General features: G+C 39.8%; 1 protein-coding gene across 2 annotated transcripts in view; it reads left to right on the top strand.

The window, feature by feature from the left end:
- The window catches only part of spop (speckle type BTB/POZ protein), an 83083-nt gene extending 60963 nt beyond the window's left edge, over window positions 1-22120 (top strand). For both annotated transcript variants that reach the window (XM_034894037.1, XM_034894036.1), the window contains 5 exons: window positions 5283-5460; window positions 11704-11759; window positions 15456-15578; window positions 16665-16807; window positions 19531-22120. In XM_034894037.1, the coding sequence (XP_034749928.1) occupies window positions 5283-5460; window positions 11704-11759; window positions 15456-15578; window positions 16665-16807; window positions 19531-19675 (645 nt within the window). In that variant the 3' untranslated portion in view covers window positions 19676-22120. The remainder of the gene's footprint in view (window positions 1-5282; window positions 5461-11703; window positions 11760-15455; window positions 15579-16664; window positions 16808-19530) is intronic.
- The last annotated feature ends 4321 nt before the right edge of the window (window positions 22121-26441 follow it).

Here is a 26441-nt window from a genome sequence, read left to right as displayed (position 1 = left end):
CCTGTCATTGCTCTGAGTGTTTTTGATTTTGGTGAGCAATAACATGTAAAAGCAGGTGGAGAGGATGAAAAGAGAAGGGAGAGGGAGAAAGAGAGCTGCAGAGTGAGTCTGTGACATGGAGCCTGTTTACTCTGGCTGGCTGGTGAGTTGAAGGCCAGTCGTGCATTATAAAAAGCTCATGATGATGAGCTTTGGGCTCGAAGGGTTCAAAGTTTAAAGAATCACAGATCTGTCAAGCCATTGTAGTGTTTGCGTGTATGTTGAGTGTATATTTACATAGGTTATGCTTCACGAAAATACTGGAGTTACTGGTTGCTTTATCCTTTGTTTAATTTGTTAGCCAATACATATCCACCAATTTGAGATACAATATGTAATGTGCAGTATCTCCCTTGAACATTTGATTCAAGTTAAGTTTCAAGTTCCCTTTCTTTATTGACACATTTAACACATTTGTTTTGTTCCCCCCGAGCAGCTGAATGACTGTTAAAGCTGCAAAAGACTGAAAACATGTTTCATGTGTATCCAAAACTCAGTGTAGAGTATAGAAGCTTTAACCAGGCAAATTAGAGTGCTGTTGTGGCATTGATTTACTCTGCTGGAAATAAATATTGAACCAAATTGAATTAAAGACAGGTAGTAATAAATTGCAAAGGATGAATGTAAAAATAAAACAAATAGTGACAGTGGGCTGCAACAGGCACATAATGCAATTAAATACGTTGAGCTAATCTTGGTATCAGTTTTCATGATTGAAATATGGAGTGTAATTACACAGGACCATTATCACTCCAATTATAAACTATTGAAATGCGCCTGCCATTCTGGCAGTCTGGTATTAGCTGCCAACCTGACTGCTATTTCCAAAACGTAATGTCTGACCCTGCCTCTGCCAGCAGAGTTGGGTAGTTTTGCCACCTCGTTCTGTCAGTTTGTGTTTGTTTATTCTGTAGATTTGTTTTTTATTCATTTACAAACAAGTCTGTGGAAAAATCGGTCATCTGTCCCCAAAACCCATACACCTTCTATGTAGATTCTGGTAAAATCATTAGGCACTGTGCATTGCCTGTCAGCAGCAGCAGCTCTGCATTATTTCCCCAATCAAACCGGTGGTTTATTATCATGTTGGTCATTACTAACATATATTCCACAGCTAGTATGTTGATAACATTTCAAGCCTACAATGCTTTTAAATTGCTTAAATTTGACCACCATGTGTTGAAAGTCAATGAATGGGGGTTTAGAAGAAACGGACATATCTTGACTGCATACTGTAGTCTATTTTGCATTGAGTTAGTAGAGATATCCACTTGTACTGAGTGCCATGTAGTTACCTATGAACTCAGCAGCAATACGCCTCATACTACAGGAAGGCCTGCCCCAAACCAGGTCATTAAAACTATGCAATATGCTAAATTTAAATTAGATTCATTCAAATGGATATTGCTAATTTAACAGAAAAATCACTTAGATGTGTGTGTGTGCGTGCGGGGTATCTACGTGTCTCTGCCTATGTGTGAGAATGCAGAGGACTGAACAGAGAAAAATAAAACTTGGGAGGTAAAAGAACAAGTGTTCCATAACTTAGTGAATATTATCTGATTAGTTTTTTCTTTTCTTTTTTCAAACTATTTCACGCATGGCAAAACACTGTAAATCCATAAACAAACACATAAACAGGCAGAAAAGATTGATGCTTTATGAATAAATCATCTGGGTACCAAAACTCAATATTAACTCGGCTTTGCCTGGGGGGTTGAGAGGGAGCTTACGACAGATCCATCTTGATGTCTGAGGAACTAACCGGGAGCGGAGCGTTTCAGTAAGTACTTATCCTGGGAACTTAATTACCAAAACAAATGATGATTGTGGTGATATAGCGGCAATGATTCTTCATTACTGTTGTTGTTTTTTTTTACCTATGGTTGTAAACAGAATGTATTTCTGTCATCATCATAATTAACATCACTGGGTTATAAATAAAAGACAGTTGGTTGGTCAGTTCAACACTTTGCTGGGACTAAGATATTTTACCACTGCTGGCTGGATACCATTTGTCAACGATATTTATAGCCCCCCCTGGATGATTTCTAATTACTTTGGTAACGCCCAAAACCATCGGGTCAGAATTTGCCCTAATACAAAATACACATTTTTGTAAGAGCCAATAGTTTAAATTCCTAGATTGAACTAACTTTATAGATTAGTCTATACTGCAATTACAAATGCAGCTAAAATGGTTTACATCTCTGTCCACTCTTCCAGTATAAAAAAGGAGTGTTTGAGGGAGTGAAAGGAGGTTGACAATTACTGAAGATGACAGCTAATGGCGTGAAGACTGTCGGGGCAGCCAGTGTGTCTAAATAACCAGGTGCTGTGATTTAGTTTCTGCCTGGTTAAACAGTGGAATAATTGGTCAAGTTAGCCAGTAATTAGACCGGCTCTGCCACGCTGCATCTGAGAGCCCAGCGACTGCTCCGCCATGCTAATTGGGCTATTTATACCGAAAGGCATTGACCAGGCTCGCTGGCTTCCCTTCCAATTCGCTTTTCAGCACTTGTTTATTTTTTTCAGTTTGTACTCCGGGCACAGCACTGGACTCACCGCCGTCCTCCTCTTCCTCCTCTTCCTCCTCTTCCTCCTCCTCCTAATGCCATTTTTCATTCCAACTTGAGATGACTGAACTTCTGTCCTCTGCCCTCTGTCTCTTTGTCCGTCTGTCTGTCTCTCTTGTTTTTATTAAGTTGATTTCTTCCTCTCCTCTCCAACCTAACACAGCTCCCTTTCTACCAGGCTTTCTCTACTGCTAATCAGTGTTTTATGAATGTGAATGTATATGTGTGTGAGAAGTCTGTGTGCGTGCAGCTGGATGGACATCAGTCAGTCAGACCCGCATCCCCCTAGAGTGTGATTAATAGACACACACACACACACACACACACACACACACACACACACACACACACACACACACACATAGTGAAAGCTCTTCTCTTTAGTAAAGTCACATTCTCTTCTCACTATGTCCCTGTCATTTCTTTGCCAGAAATGAGATGCTGCTTTCGAGAGACTATCTCCAACTGTAGATCCCACCAACAGCTCGCTCAACCCCCCCACCCCCCCACACACCCCCCACCCCCCATCGCCTTTTATGTATGACGGCCTCTCTATTCTCTTCTTGGTATCTCTGCATCTGTATTATTGCTGCCTTTGTATTATCCCTATATCTCTCCCTCTCTCTCTCCTTCTTTTTCTCACATTCTTTTCTCTCTTTCTCTCTGTCTTTCTGCCCCCTTCAGGCTTACTCTCAAACCTCGATCAGGAGCAAACAAGGCTCCTTGACATTCAATTTCCTGCTTGCTACGCACTTGTCTATTGTATGTGCTTCTCCTCCTTTACTAGGATTCTTTTTGTGCTAGTTGAATAGGTGGCTGGATGTGCTATTGGACGAATAGGCGGGCAGATGGATGAACGAGGAGAGATGTTTTTTGTGGAGTTTTGGATGTCAGCCTCCCTGAAGCTTTAACAGCAAGGTCACTTTGTGGGGATTTTCAGAATTTATTTGAAAACAGTATACTGAATGTGTTCAGGAAATGTCAGCAATGAAAACAGACAAAGATTATCCTCATGTTTATTTCTGTTTCTCTGGTGTTATCTCTGATCAGACAGGGCTAATTGTGCAGAATGTAATAGCCAATTAAACAGATTCATAGTTCAATTAAATCCATTGCAGCAATGTACTGGATAATGTAAAAACATCTTTAGGCTTAATTTTTTGATTAATCCCCTGAATAACATAATTTGAATGGATCGGCAAACGTTATAAAAACACTTTAAATTGATTGAAAACATATACATGTTTTGAAAGTTTATTTAAAAAGTATTTTTAATTAACAAAGGCTGCTCCTTATTAGAAATTAGATGTTTCATGTTGTTTTAATCGCAATACCGTAAACATGGGAAATCAAAGTAACCTGTCATCATTAAGCAATATTTTAGGCTTTACACTTTTGACAGATTTACATTGTGACTAATTTTCAATTATTAATTAACAGTTGTGTTAATGTTTGTGGCTACAGCCATATGTTTCTTTACAAACCCACTAAATCAACTACATAGTAGAAGTATTGGTTATACCTTTTTTAAATTCTCACCTTAATTTTCCTCAACACTGAAACACAGGATTTAACAGTGCCATTGGACTATGTTAAGGGAGTCAAAAATATAATCTGTCAACATGAAGAGAAGTTATTTTTTTCCAGTCAGTTTGGGCAAAATATTTGCATTACAGTGTCCATGAGCCTCAGCAGCAAGTGTTATTATCACATGTTCATCATGTTTTGCATTGTTTGAATTTTAATCAGAGAAAAGACCATGTGAACAAAGCAGAGGTATATATAAGCATTAGAAGTACCCTAACATGCCATCGCCTAACATTGTTATTAGTTAAATTACCTCAGAAACATTGAGTACAACTCTGCACACTTTCTTAAGCTTTATTAAGTCCTAAACATCGAGGACTGCTCTAGATATTCTTTTTTCACCAGGAATTAGCATAATATTTTTATTTATCAGACTGTTTAATTCTAAATTTTAAATAACTAAATATATTCTTAGCAGGGCTATGGATAACTACCTGATATTTGATTAGATAGCACAGCAAGCAGGTACAAAACCGCAAGTCATTCAACCCAGGCTGTCGGAAATTACTTTGTAATTAGTGTGTATGTGTGAGAGTTTGTGTGTTTGTGTGTGTGTGCAGTGAGTCCTGTTGAGAGATAAATGAGTCTGTTTGACATTGTCTGAAACAGGTGGTGAAGTCAGCAGGGAAGACATACAGAAAACTCACACGCACACACACACACACACACACACACACACACACACACACACACACACACACACACACACACACAATTTTACTTCAAAGCTGATTTTCTGGCTTATTTGAGAGCGGAGCCAATCTGATTGGATAAAGAAGGAGGAATATGTTGTCTTTGAATAGCCTCTATATTGAGTGTCTGATGTATTGATTACAGAGGCGGAGAGCCCACATTTATCATTCACATCATGTTTGATTACTTGAATTTCTTTATTTTTATGAACATTGCATGCTATTCATTTGCCTTTGCGTAAACCAGTGAGTGTGTTTAAGGAGCAGTTCACTCTAAAATTAAAACTGTGTGTAAGTACTCCTACTGCATGTATGTTCTGTATGTATGTATGAAATGCATAAAGGCATACAATGTTACTTTTGCCTCATGTCCTCTGTGTTCTTTTAGGTGAGTGTGGTACAGGACTCTGTTAACATCTCAGGCCAGAACACAATGAACATGGTGAAGGTTCCTGACTGCAGGCTGGCCGAGGAGCTAGGCGATCTCTGGGAAAATTCTCGATTCACTGACTGCGCCCTGTGTGTTGCAGGCCAGAAATTCCAGGCGCACAAAGCCATCCTTGCAGGTGAGAATATCCTTTTTAACTTATCACATCTAAAGTGCTGGATGAAGACCAGTGCTGTCAGTTAAACGCGTTAACGGTGTTTACGCAAACCCATTTCAATGTTTTTATCGTGAGATTAACAATCTTTTTGGCCTAACATACTTTGTATTTTCAACAAATGCTGTTGCAGCTACTAGTGATGTTAGATAAACACCCACCAGATCTAGCTAGACCGGAAACAAAACAACAGGCACGCTGCACACACTTGTTTGGGCTTGCGAGCCGGCCAAAGAGTAGTAGTGTTCCGTTTTGAGTGGATGGTGCACGTCCAGTCTGAAAAGCCACTTGATGGCCAAGCATACAGCTGATGCCAATTTGTCAAAATAGTTTTTGCCACCCTTTTATTGATGGTCTGTGTTTTTTTGGCCTTTAATTTTTGGAAGGACAGCTAGTTGAGAAAGGGGGAAGACATGCAGGAAATCATCACAGGTCGGATTTGAACCTTGGACCTCTGCGTTGAGGCATAAACCTCTGCGTACATGTGCGCCTGTTCTACCACTGAACCAACCTGTCCACCCAAGTGAGAATCTCATAGTGTGTAATTGAACACTACAGTAGGCCATATGCCAATGTTGTTTTCAGTAAAAGAAAAAAATCATTTGCACAAAGCAAGCCGATCCACTTTCGCATGTTGATAAGAGCATTAAATTGAGAAAAAGTAATGGGACAAAAAGAAATCAAAGGACACGTTTTGACCGCACATTTTGATCCACAGGATGGATCAAAATGTGCAATTAATTGCGAGTTAACTATGAAATCAATTTGATTAATGGTGATTAAATATTTGAATTGTTTGTTAGCACTAATAAAGACTTGTAGTTAGCATTCAGGTGATAAAAACATTGTGAAGTTCGTTCAACTTCTGATTTTCTGTCTATAAAAATAAAAAAAAACAGGTGGGTTCAATGTAAAGTGCATAATTAGCCGCTGTAATGAAGAATATGCCAACTATGCCAACTATGCTATCCGCTTTCTGCTGCACGTCAGCCGAGCAGGGGGCAGGACAGCCAGGCCGGTGTAGCCAGTTTCATTGCCGCTCTCCATATCTGCATATGTAATGTCCAATCATGTGTTCCATGTAACTACCCTGTCAGACTGGCAATCAGATCACCAATCGACCATCTCAAGCAACCACGATTTGAAGATTTGAAATTCGAAGTTATAGCCCAAGCCGAACTCCAAGCAAGGCCCCCAGGAATAACTCTTTCTATTCTAAATCTTTAATCTATGGACTTTTTACATTTGATAAACTTTCCTCACGCTGAGTGATTGACATCACCCTATTGTAAAGTCTGTTGGCCAAGCAGAAACCAGTGGGAGAAACACTACTGCCCATATTCATTGGGCTGCATGTCACGGAAGTAAACCCAAAGTCTTGCACCAGGCAAGCAACTCCATTGAACTGAATAGACACCATTTTGGGATCCGGTATCCCATTAATATAATACATCCGTACTCCGAGCACACAAACACTGAAGTTGTGGAAACACTGAACAATCAGAGTCCACTTGGCTTTGTACAGAAGGGGGGCTCAAAGAGACAGGTGCTAAAAAAGAGCGATTTGGACAGAGTGAATAGGTATATTCTGACAGGCATTATGAGAAAAATAATGTGATTTTTAACAGTATTTATTTAAGCATATTTCAAAGTACTCAAAAACACTTTACAGTAAATCCATTACATTAAGCACATTAAAAGCATGTGAAATAACAGCAAATAACAGCATGTGAAATGTAATATTATTAGAGGGTGAAGGCTAATCCAAAGAGCTATGTTTCGAAAATAATGATTTGAATTAGTCCAGGTCAGTACAGTCACAGATGTGTATGTGGAAGTAGTTCCAGAGAGAGAGGGCTGTGATGGTGAAAGCTCTGTCGCCCCAGGTACGGTGCTTGGTCCTGAGTGGTGGGGAGAGCAGGTTTGTGTTGGAGGAGTGGAGGTTACAGTATGTAAACAGTAAGCTGCTCATCACACTTTTAAAATTAGAGTCCAAGGTGAAGTCTTCATATTACTCAGCCACTGAAATCACAGTTATATAAAACTAAGAAAAGCAGCAAATCCTCACATTGGAAAAGCTAGAATCAGTGACTTGTTGGCGTTCCTGCTTCATAAATGACCTATATTAATAGGTTATCAGAATTAGTGGTCTCGTTCTCTTTTGGTGTTGATTCTGTTGATTGACTTAACAAGTGGTTGACAAATAGTTTTAAGATATGTGGAGTTAATGATTGTCATCCTGTGTTTCATTTGAAAGTTTTAGATACATTCAAAATGCTGCTTCAGACCCCTTTCCATCGTGATGAGAATTCAATTCCAGGGGAGATACTTCACCATATTTTCCATTTTAATGAATCATTTTTGTTTTCCACAGTGATGGTTACATTTGAATACATTGAATATCCGTACAATGTATCAGCTATTGGCACCTTTAGTCTTTGTTGGCCTTTGTAGAGTCCACATATTGACCACACCCTATTATGCTGGCACTCACATGGTTTTGCACGGTGAACACCTTGGTGCAGATATTGGCACTTTAATGATAGACCGCATCATGTAGTGAAAGGTTTGAGGAAACTAGTGAACTGTGTGTCTCTGTGGAGGGAAGGAGAGGCTGTTCATTATTGGATTTGTTGAAATGTGTGTGTGTTGAGCCATTTTAATTATGTGCTGCTGTGGTTTGGGGTCTTCCCATGTCTCTCTCTCTCTGCTCTACTTGGTCCAGATGACGTTCCTCCTCCTCGTTATTCTTCCTCTCGGCCGTTCCCGTGACAACTCTCCCGGACGTTAATCGCCGTGGAGACGGACAGAGAGGGATCAAACGAAGGAGGGAGAGTAGCTCAAATTGGCTTCACATTGGCAATATGATCTTCATACCACCCTGGCTTCTCTCTAAATGTCTTTTACCTTCCCTTACTTCTCTACTTCCTCCTTACCTTTTCTCAATATTCCCCCTTTCACTTTCATGTTTCCCTTTTTCATTCTGTCTATTGTCTCTTTTCCCCATCTTTATTTTCCTCCTACTTTCCTATCATTCCTCTCTCCTCACTTTCTTTTCTGTGTTGACATCCCTCTATTATATGTCCTTCCATTCAGTCTTCTTTATTTATCTTCTTTATTTCTTTCAGTTCCCATTGCTCCCCATTCCTGTCTACTGTTCTCTTTCTCTCTTCTCTCCCTCTATTCACTTTCTATGACTTTTTTCTCTCGCCCGCCCCTTCTCTTTGTTGCTGCAGTATGAGCTCACCAGTATTGAGCTGCACCAGACAGACTTACTGTAGGTTTGTCCCCATAGTTCTACCTGCCCATTCACTGCTAAGTTTGGTTTCAGTGCTTCTGGATGCAGTCGTTAATTCATGATTACACTAACTTTTTTAAATAGTTTTTAGTCAGTTGGTGACTTTAACCGAAATGAAATCCCAGAACCCATCGGCTATTGGTCTGATGGCAGTTTGTCTTCTGGGGGCAACAGCCAATGATTCGGGGGTTCCGCTGTAGCCAGCAGATAACCAGGCAAAGACTTCGTCTTCCATGTGCCGGTCATTGTTTACACTCCGGGACGATACTTTTTGTAGGTATTCTTGGTTCAGACTACATTTCTGCTAATCTCTATAAACTCATATCTGTGATATGAATGCAGATAAATACTAAATAATAATTAAAAAAAACAATTTTATTGAATTTCAGCCAATGCTACACACGGGCTGTTTCTGCGTGCAACCGAAGCCTGCGCGAACGGGATTGGTCAGTTATTTGTTTTTGTTTTTATAAGATATTTTTTGTTGTCGTTTTAAGCCTTTATTTAACAGGACAGCTGAAGACATGAAAGGGAAGGGAGAAGGGGAATCACATGCAGCAAAGGGCCCCAGGTCGGAGACAAACCTGGGTCCGCTGCGTCAAGGAGTAAACCTCTATATGTGGGCGCTCGCTCTACCAACTGAGCTCTCTGGGCACCCGGGGATTGGTCAATTCTACTCAAACTACAAACGGTAACCAGAACCGGAAGACTCTGTATTTATACGCAGATATATGTTTATAGAGATTACCCGATATGTGACAAAAGGATTTGCAGCAACATCATGTCCCTGACTCTGACTGACACATGATTGTCTTGCAAATGTATTGGCATGCTGTGTACTGTAGTTGTTGGTAACTTTAAAGAACCAAGAATCTACAGTAGTAGACACGTCAAGCTGTCTTATGACCTGCATGACTGAGATTCTTCACAGACAAACACACTCCCTCTGTTTTGTTTTAGATTTTTTGACAGCAATATCATTGGTAAAGGTTTTTTCATTTTTTTTTTCAAATCAGCTGTCTTTAACCATTAGTTGGTTGGTCACCTACCTCTGCAGAGAAAACAGGAGTATAACAAAAAGTTTGCTCTATATGTCTATTTCACTGATCCCTTAAACAACCCTGACAGTTGAACACTCAGTTAAGCATCCATTCAACTTTTGAGCTTCTACCATTTTAATCTTGCCACTGATGTGTGGTAATACCAAATATTAGCCTGCTCCCTCTGACACTGACTGAAAAGTGATTTGGATTGATTTAGATAGCTAACACTGTTTTTTTAAATTTTGTTTCTGACGTTGGAAGTGAGTTTTTCCCTTGAGTCCCTGCATATCTGATGTTGTTTATTTACTTGATCATTTACGTTACCACTGAAGCAGCAGGTGCTGCTGATCTTCATAACCACTATGTCCCATTGTTAACTTATTCATAATATAACGTTTTACTGATATTATTAGTATTCCACTTTTTTGTGGCGTGTGCAGGGTTGATGGATGACACCACGTTTCTGAATGAGTAATTAAATGGGTAGCTAGCTTTGAGGTTGATAACTCATTATTACATACTTAAATTAATGGCATATCACTGACATTGACACGTACTTAATAATCTGTTGAAACATTTGTTAAAATTTAATCACTAGTTAATTAAGCCTTCATTAGTGAACAGTAATGTAAAGTGTTACCCAATGAGCACATAATCACACAAAGTCAACCGTATCAGAAGAGGACGACACTGGTCATCCTCAGCCTGTGCCAAAACTAACTGCTGTCATAGCCGCAATGATAAGAGAGAAAATACACTGTGTCATTGCCTTAAGCAGAACTACACAGACAAGATATGGTGATTATTTTAGGCATGCAGAATTATCATAGAGCAGTTGATTTTGAGTTACAGAAGTGGGACTGATATACGTAATTTGAAGTGCTGTGGTTGGATCAGTTAGTCAGTTAGCATGACGCTCTGTGATGAAGAATTAACATATCACCCCTCCAGCTGTGGTTGTGTCTGGACACTGACAGCAAGATCTTGGTCACCTCACCTGTTGAGTGATAACGACACAAACGCTTAATCGTTCACGTGTACTTTTTTTTCAAGAGCTCCAGTACTTTGGGGTCACTAGGTCTGGTTATTAAAACTGAATTTATTTGTGTTAAAAAAGTGTTACAATGGCTGGTTTAATCAAATCAATATAATAAGATGTGGGTAAAAATCTGATTTTTAAAATACCATTTGCATTGCAATCACTCTTTTTAACGTTGTTCTATTTCTTTAAGAGACTTTGACACATAATCAGCTGCTCTTTTGCATTTCGTCTTCACTCTCCTGCATATTTTCTGTTAACCGAGGCGTATTGTGAACTGTCCTTGCCTCAAGAGGATTTGTAGACTGTCGTTAACAGTGTCTTCTTGCAGCATGTGACAGAACAAATTCAGGATTTGCAGGGACATAAAGGCTGGGTAAAATCCACTTCAAACATATCTGCTTCTTTTGAAAAATGTTTGTATTTTTGTATTTTTTATTATTGAAATCAGCCTCAACACTCCTCTATGCTAACATGATAGAATGTTGAGTGGCAGCAGGCGCCCATGTGATCAAAACAGGAAAACAGACCTTAATTAAAGCACAAAGTATCAAACAAGCTCCAGTCAAGTCAGTGGATCAGTGTTAAAGTCTTACTAACCACGCCTTAGAGGTCGTCATGAGTCTGTCAGCAGGCCGGAGTTGCAGTTGTCTTTTTCCACACGATGCTTCTACTGCTGTCAATCATCCCCCTCGCTCACCTCTGGCCCTGTGGCAGACAGGCTGTTAACGCATATCAGAGAGCAGACCGTGCATCAACATTACACACCATAACAAATTCTCTCTGTCTCTCTCTCTGTCTGTTTTTTGTTTTTCTGTTTGTTTCAGCTCGCTCGCCGGTGTTCAGTGCCATGTTTGAGCATGAGATGGAAGAGAGTAAGAAGGTGAGTCGAGCACTTGTCCTTATCTTTCTCTCTGTTGCGTCAGGAAGTGTTCTCTTCTCAAAACATCCAAATGTGTCTGCAAGTGTTTCTTCATGCCTTGTTAACTGTAACTCTATTGTCTTGTTTTTTAAAGCCACTACGGGTTAGGGTTGTGAATCTTCACTGGTCTCACGATTTGATCACGATTACAATGATTCGCCTTTGATCCAATATCCCAATGCATAGCGATGCCTCACCCATTATTATTATATAATGGTTTTCATCAACAAATTCAAGCAGACAGATATATAAAAACTCCCCTGTTTATTGTATCTGCTCTTAAAAAAGACAGTTCCAGAATTCGAGTAGGCCATTGATTATCATCTGTCACTGCATTGATGCAGAATCAGCGTAAAAAAGATTAATTTTCACACCCCTACTACATGTAGATTTCATTTGTGATTATAGTGTCTTTGAAATGGCACAAGGTGTTGGTTGTAGACTCAATGAGACAATACCAGTAAAACAAAAGTCATGTCACTATGTCTAGGATAGAACTGTGATACAAGGAGGCTAAAGATGATCTGCCATGGTGTTTTTTTTGGGCACAATTGGACATTTTAAGATTTACTAGAAGAGCAGCCGGAGAGCTCAGACCTGCCGTTTAGCAATGATAACAAAAGTGAAGAATAGTTTTTTAGTTTTTGCGCAATCATGCTGGCAAACAAACAAACCAAATACATAACGCCAGAAACATTGGTGGAGGAAACTACGGCTGCAAAATACTTAAATAATCATTTAAGACTGATGCCAATATTAATTTACTTTGCACGCAGTTTTATGAGAGAATCACAGGAACTCGTATCACACAAAACCCTGTCTCATCATGTTTGAAGTAATGCGTTTGTGTCCAAACAGCAGCAAACTAAACCAATCAGTGTCCGATGAGGATCTACTGGCAGCTGTGGGCGTGGTTTAGATGTTGATGATTTGAAATAGTGCCAAACCATCTGGCGCATCAGGGGAACTAGTAATATGTAAGAGTTAAAAAATAAGTATCACTTGACCATGACCATGAAATGTAGCCTACAGAGCAAGACATTTTACAGTTTGGAAATGAACCTGTCAGTGCTCTCTGGTGGACAAACTATGTAATGGCACTGACACGGAAGTTGCGTGTAATATTCTTTGGCTGATAATATCGCCCTGGGTGACTATTAGTTGGGCTTTAGTATACACATAGTGGCTTGAAATTAAATTTATAATTCAAACTTACAAACTTCCATTGCACTGTGAGCAACTACAAGTTATTATGTCTCCATTTGGTAGTTGATTTTTTGCTTCATGTTTAGATGATGAGAGAACAATATGAAAACGTTTTATTCCATTGTGTGTTCTTTGTGTAACTGGATTGAGTTCCTTGTTATTTGTATGGTGTGCTCAGACAGAATGTGAGGAGAAACGCCTTCATTAAATGCCCACAGTTCATTTATAAATATGCTGATTTCAGGTTGTAGAATGTTTTAACCTTAATGTCAAGTACTGCAGCATGGCAATGTTTCTTAATAACTCAAATGAAGCACTCTGAATGTACGGTGTTAAGTTAATGTTTAGTGGCCCTGAATAGCAACTGATATTATGGATGTGTTAAACAGAAGTTTATTTATTTTTATATGTATGTTGGTGGTTTATTGTACATGCATCTCTTGTGTGCATCTCTGCATTTGTTATGTGTCCTCTGTGATATTTGTGTTTGGTTGTCTGCATGTTTCCGTGTGTGTGTGCATGCGTGTGTGCTTGCGTGCGCTCTCGTGCCACAGTTGGTTGTGTTCATCTGGTAGGAGGTGGTGAGATTGAGCCTTGGTGATTTACCCGTCATGTCAGCGGAATATTGATGCCTGCACGGCCCGAATGGGGAAATTATAAAGCACAGAGCCAGGAAATGCATCTTAATTGCTGTTTAAGTGGGTGTCTTCATCGGAAAGAGGGAGAAATGGTGGGCCATGTCCCGATACGATTCAGAGAAAACAGATAGATGGGTTAACACTCCTCTGCAGCACTCTATATAGGAAAGACAAATGAGCTCATAAAGAAACACTCTAATAGAGGGCTGCTCTGTGAATAGAGGGGAACTTTAGACACTGTAACTACAGGAGCGTCATTTATTTATGAGACGCTGTTTGCAATACTGAAGGAAGCCCTGTTAGCGGTTAGTTTTTCTCATGTGATTTCCAATGTGGTGCTATTCTGCCATTTTTTTCCATTACCACTCCAACACACTTTGCTGTCAAAAATGAGCAGAATGAATTTAGTCAAGTTTTCATCTTCTGTATGTCAAACCTCCTCTTTGTTTCTGGATTGCGTACAAACAATAGAAGTAAGGAATCACAGGCTGTTGTTATTTTTAAGTACGTTTCTGCAAATTTTAGAAACAATACTGTATGTGCATGCAGGTTTGATGTGCATTATGTAGCAAGTATAGGAGTTTTTTAGAATATTTTAGTTAGACGTTATTGTTTTTTGTGTGGGGGACTCTAGCCAGGTTAGCCATTGTTAGCAATACCAGTACCAACAACGCATTATGTGGGATTTTGCACGCACAAACACCGTAGCCTCATGTCCACAGAATGAAGAAAATGAACAGGACTGTGTGTACACAGACACGAGTAAGACAGAGACACGAGTAAGACAGAAATAAACATTTTATTCATACAACTTTCACTACGGAGCAGCCTTGTTTGATTGTTAGGGGTGAGGTTCTATTTACTTTCCTGGTCAGAAATCCGACTTCCTGGGCAAACCAGTTGAAATTTCCAACTTGGGCCAACAGGTGCCCCTGTAATATTAAGCCTGGACCCCCCTCTGGCCCTCCTAACTGTGGTAAATATTTGTTGTACACTTTTAACCCCAGATGTATCCCCAAACCTAGAAGGAACAATGCTATGGGACAGGTGGTGGTATGTAACAGTTGTGCTTAATATATTTGGTACCCCATAATCACATGTGTGTTACCTGTATTCCTGTAAAAGGGCACTATAGCTCACTGCGTGCTGTAAACTCAACCCGACTCCCTCCATTATTTCTCAGTGTTTATGTTGGTGTTGAGTGGTCAGAGTTGATACAAACACACTAAGCTGTTGGTACACCCGGCCTGACCCTGCTAAAATGCCTCCGGTCACCGTGGTGACGATAAAGCACTATTATAATTGGTTTACTGCTTTGTTCTGCCTCTGAGTGAGGAGGGAAAGGTTCGGGTTACCGTCACTGTGCCAGTGAGTGATAAAGCCTACTTTGCTGGCTGCAGGCACTGTCAAGGAAATGAAAGTTGAGGATTAATTTCCAGGAATCAGTTGAAAAGAATTAAATAATGAATAGAATGTAGTATTACTGGAACGTGTTCAGACTCTTCAGAAGGTTCAAGTTTTTTCTTTCTTTGTTATTTGCCACTTGGAACTTGTTTTGTATCACTGCATGGCTGGCTGTCCCTGTGTGTGTTCGTGTGTGTGTGTGTGTGTGTGTGTGTGTGTGTGTGTGTGAGAGAAACAAGGTGAGTGAGTTTAATTCAAGTAGGTTTTGGGATATTCACATGAAATGGAAAACACTACTGCTGAGCATAGTTTTGAAGGATTCTCAAAGCATGTGTCCCTTTTTCCTCCTTTTTCCTTTTATTCTGTTCAATCCTGTGTGTATTCTCCTCTCCTGTCCTCTCCCGTTCAGAACCGTGTGGAGATAAATGACGTGGAGCCAGATGTCTTCAAAGAGATGATGTGCTTCATCTATACAGGCAAGGCCCCCAACCTGGACAAGATGGCTGATGACCTGCTGGCTGCAGCTGACAAGGTAGAGAGGGAGAGAAAGAGAGAGAGAGATTTGTGCAGACATGAATGTTGGCATTTTTTTTTTTTTCAATAAAAATATCTCATCATCTGCTTGTTGGCACACAATTTTGTAGATATTCATTCAACAACTTTTTTTGTGTGTGAAATGTTGGGATGGGTCACCATGAACTCTGGTCCACACATTATTCATGTTGCCAACAGGATTAATTGTAGTAACTTTGGTTAGACCCTGATGTTTTTTGGCCAGCATTTGGACAAACATTTTATTGACCAAAACTAATTACATTTCCATCAGCCTCACTTTTGCGTTTTGTGCTAGTTAGCAAACTTTGACATGCTAAACTAAGACTATGAACAGTGTGAACATTATACCTGCTAGCATGTTAACATTTTTATCGTGAGCATGTTAGCATGCTGGCTTTAGCATTTAGCTTGTTCAGTCCCACGGATGTGCTAGCAGGGCTGGAGTCTCCTAGTCCGCTAAATGTTTACAGCTATAAAAGATTCAAGAACAAACATTTTCAGCAGGTTTTTAAAAATCTGTCACTGATTTGAATGTTGTCAGCTTGTCTCAAGAGAGAATTATTGATGTGTCCTTACCTCACTTACAGATAAAAGCAAACTTGTGTTGTGAGACGGGTCTTAAGCATCCTAGCACAAGTCTTATTTGGTGGAAGTTTCTTTTAATGAACTCCTTTACATTGTTAGAGGGTAATAAATACCCAACTCAATTGAAAATCCCCCTGTAGTCTCTGTTGCACCAACATGACACATTCTAAATATGAGAGAAGATTATTGTTCCTAGCAATTTTGTAATCAAACTCAGTGGAAATTATTTTTTACCTCTCAAGTGATCCCATTTCCCACCTTTACTCCCCCTTAGTCTGGATAGCTGTCGCTTTTCCTTCTCTTCTCCATATTTCTTTCTTATTCAATCTAAGTCTTGTTGCTGCCGTGCTGGAGTAATTCTGTATTTCCGTATCATTACACAGTGCAACAACAGTGGTTTGTGGCAGCGCAGTTTAAGTAATTTAGTTTACCTGCTGTTTCTCCTCTCTCTCTCGCTTACTCTCCCTGTCATTGGCAGTATGCCCTGGAGAGGCTGAAGGTAATGTGCGAGGATGGTCTTTGCGCCAGTCTGAGTGTGGAGAACGCCACAGAGATCCTCATTCTCGCCGATTTGCACAGTGCCGACCAACTCAAGACGCAGGCCGTGGACTTCATCAACTAGTGAGTTGACACGCCTGCACTGAGATTATTCATCTCCAGAACTACTTGCACCACACGTATGCAAACAATTTGTTCCACACACACGCACACAATCATACACATAGCTTTTTGTCAAAGGACGTCATTAATTTTCAGTGGGAGCAATTTTTGTCTACTGAGGAAATTTAATTTAAGCCCCAGATTGGACCATTTTGCTGCCATATCATATCGGGCTATTTAGCAAAAAAGCTGAGCTGCTGATGTTAACCATGTTGCAGGCAGCATGTTTAGGTAATATGGGGCCTATTAGCATCAATGACTGCTATTTATGTCCACGGAGAGGTGATTGATTCAGTATTTGAATGCACAGTTGAAACAAAAAGCTAAATTCATCACCTTCCCTCTTTTTTCCAAATTCTTTATCTCTGAGCCAGACACATTTTCCATCCCTTTGTTTATTCCTCTGTCCTCTCTTTACAGCTTTACTCCATCTCCTGGCATGGGCTCTGTCTCCCTCCCTTTCTTCCCCCTTTTTCTCCCTCTCTAGTTCCATGCTTAAGAGCTCACGTATGCCTAAAGGTGTTAATGTAATGCAGATTTCTGCCCCTAATCCCAGTCATTAATTGTGGTTATGGGCGTTATGACAGTTTAATTTGCCACAGCGATGTTGTGGTGGTGGGGAAATTGGCCACGGGGGACTCCTGGCCGGCAAAGCGTTATCAACCCTCCTCCTGCGGACACAATGGACAGCAACAAAACAAAAATCAATTTAGAGGACGAATATAGAAAACAGACGACACGAAGGAACAATAATCCTCCCCCTAGTAGCACCTCAACATCTTTCCAGACCAGCCTTTACAAGCCGCTTACAGTCATTTAGTCGAGACAATAAAAGTCGTCTTCAACCCACCTCTGTCTTATTGATTCACTCTCCCCAGGGATGTTGTGGAGAATAAAGCCACTCAGACACTCTTATCCACTTTGTTTATAGAAAATAATTTACCCACTTTTCTTTAGTCTAACATGAATCTTTACTCCAAACTAAATTACTAGAAGTGTAAATTTATATATACCACAATATAAAGTAAATGTTTTTTAAGGCGTAAAAAATAGTGCTTTTCTGAAATTAGTTTTTTATTGACAGTAGTGGTTGTTTGCTTTATGATTTCCACTAACTGAATTTCCTAATTTGGCCTCTTTTTAATTTACCTTTACATTGCTGCTTTTTTCCCTTCCTCGGTGCAGCACCTCCCTGTTCCTCCCTTCATTTATTTATGTTGTTATTGTCGTCGCTGCTGTCTTACTCTCTTCTCCCTCAGCCCATTCCTTCCGCCTACCTCTCCTGCTGTGACTGCTCTCTTTGTGCCCTTTGCTACCCTGTTGCCTCACACTGGCCATTACTGCAAGCAGGGGTTCACCTCCTCCACGGAGGATGGGGTCAAGACACACACACACACACACACACACACACACACACACACACACACACACACACACCCTGAAGTGCCAAGAGTAGCAATGCCAAAACATGAACACTCACACATGCTGTTTATTTACACACAACAAAACAGCAAAAATGTCATTAAAGGCCACACAGCGTTGTGCGTGATAGTGCAGACAAACACCCTGAGGGTACCAGGAGGTTGTAGACCGCCACAGGGTCAGCTGGTGGAAAAACATCTGTGGGCGATGATGACCACGAGTAACAATCATCAGCAATTACAAGATTTATCCAAAACTGTTTGACTTTCTGGTTTTTATTAGTTAATTATCGCTGAAGCTCCAAATGTGCACAACCTCAGGGAATCCAAAGAGTTCAAAATGTCTTGAAAAGGACCAGTAATATTTAAACAGAACAAACAAAAAACAAATAAGTAAAGGTTCTGCATTTAAAAGCATTATCTGCAAAATGCATTTACTACATAGATTCATATTTTGAAATTGTAAGCAGTATTTAAATGTTGCAAAAAAATTCTATATCTCCCTTTAAAATGTAGTGGAGAGTAAAGTAGAAAGAAATTTGTGCTTAAGTACAAATTTATTTTTACCATTGAACCATATCATGTGCCCGTTTATGTAGTTAAACATTACATAAAATAAAATTAGAATATATACAGTTATATACATACATTATCTATTGAACAGTTACTAGTAAGATTGGTAGTTGGAGTCCCCCATCTGTGAAGTAATAACAATATACACAAAATTATGTTAATTACTTTCTCACTTTTCTCACACTCTTTTTCTCAAGTGGTGTAAAATGCTGTAAAGCTTTACCTCCTCCAGACTCTAAACTGAAACTATCAAAATGAAACAATGTGTGAAGAGAACATTATTTCTTGCTATGAAATATGTGAAGAGGAGTTGCAAGTAGACATTGGTTATGAAAGGTCACACGGCAAAAATGTTTGGAACCAGTGCTCTAAAGAATATGATATGATATGACTCAACAGGCTTTCTCGTCACATGCCTGCATATTTATGATCATTGCATTTTATTTGTGTGATGTTATTTCTCTCACAATAACCTTTGGTGTTAAATATTAAAAAGATATATAAAGTAAATAACAGCTCTGCCAGCTGGTATGACAAATCCCTAATGTCTCAGCGTTGGACTCTACACAGATGGAGTCATAGAATCCCAAGCTCTTGAGAAACTAGTTTATTTGTGCACTTGTCCATTTTAACATTTTCTTCACTTTCCTCTACTTTGGATCTTCTCTTTTTGCCCTCTTCCTCTCTCAGTCACGCAGCTGATGTGATGGAGACATTGAGCTGGAAGTCCATGGTGATCTCTCACCCACACCTGGTAGCAGAGGCATATCACTCCCTGGCCTCGGCTCAGTGCCCCTTCCTGGGTCCCCCAAGGAAACGGCTCAAACAGTCCTAGTGGTCCGGAGAGACCTCCTGTCCAAAACCCGCTGTGTCAACTTGTACCGGCAACGTCGTTGCTCCTCCCTCCCATTCCTCCTCTCTTCTACAGCACCCAGAGACGCCCATGACTGCAAGCCAGGCCTTGGCTTGATATGTCTGGGAGGAGCTACTCAACTGGGCCGACCAGAGGATTACAGGACTGAAGCCTCAGAGGAGGTACTACACATCTCTGCAAGGTGTTGGGGGGTGAATTCTATAACATCTAAACCTGGATATTTATGGGTTGCAAGCTCAAAGCCTTGCATGTACCATATATCGTTTTCTGCAATATTGGAAAGCTAGAACAGTAATCTGAGTCGGTCCCGTGAAGAACTGATCTTCTGGCTTGTAAGGAAAAGTCAATGCCAAGTCCCTGTAAATACAATATTGTGGCATATTGTCTTGTGCAGTGTCTTGAATGTTAAAGCCCAAACTGTACTTGTAAAGTGAAGAGGATCAACCAACCAGAAAGTGAAAGAATATTGTTCCCATTGTTGATGATTTAAACAGTGTTTGTAGCACAAATAATTCTCGGTTTGAATGAAAGAAAACAAATCTGAACACGTTTTAATGTTCACTATTCAGCCTGTGCCTTAAAAAGATATTTTGCTGATTTAAATGCAGCTCTGTGTCATGGCAGTGTGGGCAGGGTGTGCAGATGAACAGTGTGTGGCTTCTCTCCGGGCCATAGCAGCCGAGGTCTGCCGAGATGACGGAGGGAAGCCACTCACTGTTCACCAGCACACACTGCCCACACTGCCATGACACAGAGCTGGATTAAAATTGGCAAAATGTTTCAAGCGGAGCAGACACTGTGCGATCAGCCTTGAGTTATTTTAGAATTGGGCCAAATTTCTGCCAGATCGGTTGGAATTTGAGGTGCAGTTTCAGGGGGGTCATGATGCCAGATTAATTTCCTGGACGATCAGCGATTGGTTGGATTTTTGAAAAGGTTTCAGAAAGGTTGGTCAGCTGTATTGCAGTTTGAGCAGTTTCCTACATGGCCACTGTTAAATAATCATTATATAGTGTACTAATTTTAATATTATTACAGAAATGAAATGAAAGCTGTAGTCTCGACTGAGCTGTAATATAAAATTCAACCCTGCTGCAGCACACACAAAACATATTGTCTGCATCTTCCAGCCATCTGCGGCTCTATATTTTTCTTTTTTTTTTTCTACTTTCCTTTCACTGTAGTCATTTTGAACAAGCACTGCCTTTCTCTCTTTTTGAGGACGCAGACATCTCGTTTGAATGAACTTTGAATTAAAAATCGGGTTCCATTCTTACAATCAGCGTGAGCAACCAGTGAGTTTGCTCAGAGGAATACAAACGCACAGTATCTGCCCAGCTTTATATCAGAGAAACCGATCATAAAAAAAACTTTTTACTCACGTTTTATTGCAGAACATCTTTTGACTGATTCTATTAAATACTGATGTTTTTTAATTATGTCAGGCGTGTCTTTTTCGTCCTTTGTCCTTTCGTCGTTCTTCATTTTTTCTCCTTATGCAGTTTAGACACATCTACTACTTACTGACTCATTAGTGCAAAGCATCTTTCAACTAGCTGCGTAATCAGTGAGTGCGAGTAACACATTTTAGTTTCAAGCTTAATCCTGTCGTGATCAAAGTTCAATCCCCAGTGCTCATGCTGCTCACCTCGTCTGATCACAAGGGCTCATATCCAGCTGTTCGTTTGTAGACTCGGCTCTTACTCACATGGTCACAGGCCCGTTTGACTTGTTCTCTGTGGCCTTGCTTAGATAGCAGTTAGCTTGTAAATACTTCAGAGAGAGCTGGAGCTATCTCTTGGACAGTATCTTAACAGGGATTTCTTTGTGTTGACTAAAGTCTATGTCCAGCAGGCTTCAAGGAAGCTCATCCCTAAGCCCCTCAAATCGCTCCTCATCAAACAGTCAGCCCTGGCCATTGATCTTTGGGGATATCTGGCGCTCATCAAACAGAGACATTATTTGTGAAACACACAGCAGACTGTAGCTTCATGACAGACCACATAGAGTCAGACTAATGATTCAATTGTATCCTTTATGCTGTAAGTATCTGCTGAGCGGCATCATATTTATTTGAAGATACGGGGATAGAGGTATCCGTGACAGCTCAATGTGAAGAAAATCTTTTTTATAAGCATTTTATGACTTTATTCTAGATTGAACAGTAGTGATGGAAATGAGGAGAGAGAGAGAGAGATGAGAACAGACCTGGACCTTGGACATTAGGGATTCATGTTGTTAAAATTTGTAAAAGTTGTGTTATCAAATGGTAAACAATATAAAAATTAAATGTTATTGTTTCAGGCAGCCAAGCTTTACATATTAGCAGACTCCTTTATTGCATATACCATTAGACAGACAACTACTGGGAAGTAGAGCTGAGCAATATATGAAAATGTATTAACTTGATAGGAGACTTTGATATGAGGGTTGTGGTTATCAAATATACTAATGTAGGTTACATTTGTGTTTTCCTGGTCTTTAAGGTTGCAGTTTAGGTTTACAGTTTAGTCAATTGACACACCTGTCTGAGCATATTTGAGTATTTTATCGGAGTTCACTCAAGATTAATGAACTCTTCACATTACCAGTGATTTGCTCAATATTACTTAAACATGCACACAAAGTCATTTATAGGACTATATAATATATATATATATATATATAATCTTATATTTGTTTATTTTATTCACACTGTGTGTGTGTGTGTGTGTGTGTGTGTGTGTGTGTGTGTGTGTGTGTGTGTGTGTTTTAATGAACTGCCAGATGGACCAAAAACAATTATTCATCTTGCTGGACAATAAAGCTCTCCCTAAAATATAGGCACATTATACTGCTGGGTGTTATGACTGAAATCACACATACAGTATATTACCAAGCATATTTCTGGAAATTAATATATTTCACAATATGGCAAGTATTGGCAACATTACTACTTATTTGCTTTGAATTATTAAAGTGGACAACATAAATATGTACATTAATATAACCAGAGAATATGCATACTAGAATAATATTTCACCCAGCCCAATCACACAACAGATATACACTCAGTGGTGACTTTAGTAGGTATACATGTGGACTCTGACCCCGGGATAAGTAGCTCTGCTTAAGGCCACTGCTAATGGGGTTCTAATAATAAACTTAACCAATGCGATCCAATTAAACTGTAACCAATAATAAACATAATTTAATTACACATTTCTGAGTGTCATCAAAAACTGAACTTTAATCGTTAACATAAAGATAGATGATGGATAGATAGGACTGAAAGAGTGTGTGAACATGGTAAACAGACATATGGCGCTCTACAAGTGCATGTCAGCACATTGTGCTTGTTTTGGGAATGTCCCTGAGATAGGAGGAGGCTTTGTTAGCTGGAGTCCAGCCTGCCAGCATGACCTTCCTTATATGAGCTGGATTTTGAGGCATCGGGTTGTTTTTCTTCCAGCTTTGATAGTCAGCTTGTGTAGCAGCTTGCAGCCAACCTTCTGTGTCTTTGTAAAGGTATGTGCGCGTGTGTGCGTGTCCATCGGGCTCAAGTGAGAGCGTCGGCGGGAGATAGATGGAGCGAGGCATGTGGAGACGTGGACTCAGTTGTTATGCATGCTGTATGAGTCTGTCACTCCCTCCCCTCCTCCTCCTCACTGGTCCTTGTGTGCCTCCCCATCATTCACTCCTACTTTTATGGAAGGGTGGAGAGCAAGGCGTGGCAGGTCAATGCTGCGAAGGCCTGTGACAAGTCAAGCTATGCGTTTGTGTCGGCCCTTCATCACAAAAGAGGAGGAAGAGCCGGGCCCAGAATTGAAGGAGGACAGCAGTGAAGAGAGAGGGAAGTTGCCAGTGTTTGGTGGGGGGTCAGGTTTTCTTGAAGTTTTGAGTTCAGGGGCATACTATTTGTATGTCAACGGCACCCATTTGTCATCAACTCAAGCATTTCCATTAATATAAATATGTCTATGTCTGACTTTCTCTGATGTCTCAGGAAAAAATGAAGGCAAGACAACCTTACCAACACAATGACCATTACTTTATTTTTCAACATCAGATATTTTGTATTATTTAGATTCTTTGTCTTTTTATTTAATCTCTTTTGTAACTTTTAGTAAAAATCATCAGTTTACTGATGTTACAGATCTCAAGCTGGAGAAGTCAGCTGTTTTTAGTCCAGTATTTCTTCTACATGACATTTAAGTTGTTAGGTTAATTACCTCCTTATGTCATTGATACCAGATTTCTGATTACCAAAATCTTTACATTTACTGCAATTATTATATTGTTTATAATAATAATTATAATATTAGAAGATCTTTGCAATGAGGCATACTTTATAAATGAGTTATAAGAAGGAACAAATGCCAGAGTAATAGTACATGTTTTAGTGCTTTATAGATCATTACTAAGGCATTAATAAGTACACCTTTCTCGTTGCCGGGTTGGGAAAAATCCATTAGCCTGATGTATATCAGCCAATGTAATTTTTATTTTGTCTTATTAACTGGCTTTTATATTGTTCAGGAAGACTCTAATAGGCAGTTTTACCATTTGTCCGCTGGACAAGAGCTGTGATGCATCTGGATCTCTTGTGTCGCAAAACCTGCATGTATTACAGTTTTTTGGCCAGGTGGGGGCAGCACAACGCACTGCAAAGACAACATTGACAAATTATCACCTTAAAAAGTTGTTATGACGAACTTTTTAACGCATTGCACATCCAGTGAAGAAGTCCAACGTTTGCCTATTAGTTATGTTTTGGTCAGGGAAGCAACTGGCTGTTTGGCTGCTAAATGCAGATCATTAACAGTCATTAAGTAGGTCCTTCCGCGGTTTGGTGCTGAGCAGGTAGTGTCCTCTGGGTTTATCAGAGCTTCACTGAAAACTAACCCTATTAAATCTTTCACAACATCTAATGAGGCATACCTTAAAAAAGCTTTTTATAAATTGTTCATCTTTATAAATGGTTTAAAATCGTATTGAGCAGAAAAAACAAGCATTAATAAGGACTGTTGGGTTGATGTGAAAATCCATTTAGCTGGTGTATATTCTTCAATAAAACATAATGTGCTTTGTGTTCTTGATAAGCTCTTATTTGTATCTAATGGACAGTTTGGACCAAAATACCATTTAATAAAAACTTTTTTATAGTTATAAACCCAGACTTGATAGATTACTGAAATTGAAAATATAAACTTAATTGCTTACTCATTTTTATTCAATGGCTTATTAAAAGTTACTCCTTTTTAATTGAGAAAATCATTTTCTAATAAGAAATCAACATAACTGGTTTGGTTCCATTTATAAAGCTATTAGATACAACCTATAAACCCTTTTTTAACTATGCTTCATTAAGAAAAATGGTACCCAACCACGTGAAGCCACCAGCACCACTTAATGCCGCATTAACAAGACCACATCATAACTTTTTGCGAGGAGATATTTGACCGTATATTCCTCATGATATCCCAAGTAATCCACTCAGATGGTATCATCTGTGACAGGCGATGGGAGCTCAGGCCTTGGGGCAGAGAAATGGAAGCATGAAGTGACAGGGGTAATGGATAGATAGAGGGATGAAGAGTGATCAGGTGTCATTCAGGTGGGATAGGGCCAGATGTGGGGAATGAAGCAACGATGGAGGATGGATGGCTGAAGCACCTCAGACATTGACAGCGTTGAGAGATTTGTCTTCTTTGTGCTCCATTTGTCTTGTTTGTCCTTCTCCTCTGGTGTCCGAGTGAGTTAAATCTCATAAAACTATTTACTCTGACAATGCAGCAGCAGCTGTGGCTGCAGATTAGCCGTGATACTGTACCTACTCTATCATACATACCATTTCAGGAGAGCTTCCATTCTGAGAAGGTTGTCTTAAGGATTAAGGGACGTGCACAAACAAACTGCAATCCACAATAAACTGTTTTCTAATAACAGCAGATGTGGAAATTAGAGAACCAGACATGGGAGTTGAGTCCTACTCATATACACACACACACAATTACGCATATATATATGAGCTGCTAATTGCTTTGTGTGCACCAATCCGTCCTGTAAATGTGCCGGTGCAATATTGCGGTGCTGTAGGTGTTTTCTCAGCTTCTAACCGCAGACCAATGTGGCGGAGACAAGCTCATATATTAAGATAACCCCGAAACGGAATAGAGTTGTATTTCCCCGGTGGTTCAAATGACTTCCGTGGTTGTAAACTGATAGTGGATGAGATTTGGCTTTAATGAAGCAAGACTTATTATGCACAGTGCAACAGAGGAAGGTGCGTGTGTTTCATTATTTGAGTGTGTGTTTGAATGTGCATGTGTGTGCCTGTGTCCATTTTTTTTCCTTAACAAGGAGCCCTGTTATCTATAGCCGCATATTTGTTTGCGCTCTCACGGCGGTTGTTATTGTATCACTATTTTTCTTGCGCCGAGGTTGGAGTGTGAGTTTGAGGGCTGTGATTTATTTTGCCTGAAATAATCAAGTGAAAGGTTTTTATTTTCTGCTCGTCCCTAGTGTAATTTTTTTCCTCAAGGTTGTGTGTGTTTGTGTGTGTGTGTATGCACAGGCTGTATGAGTATCATCTTCATCTGTTTATTAGAATGTTCCCTACTGGCCTGGCTGTAATGAGACCTGTGGAGTGATGGAGTTGAAATAATCAGGACAAGACTCATTCCAGCAGAGAGAGAGAGAGAGAGAAGGAAGAAAGAAAAAAAGATGTTGCAGGGAAGGGTCTAAA

Source organism: Etheostoma cragini, chromosome 15 (assembly GCF_013103735.1).
Source record: "Etheostoma cragini isolate CJK2018 chromosome 15, CSU_Ecrag_1.0, whole genome shotgun sequence".
Lineage (NCBI taxonomy): Eukaryota > Metazoa > Chordata > Actinopteri > Perciformes > Percidae > Etheostoma > Etheostoma cragini.
The sequence above is the reverse complement of the archived record's forward strand: the minus strand, read 5'-3'. Positions and strand labels throughout refer to the sequence as shown.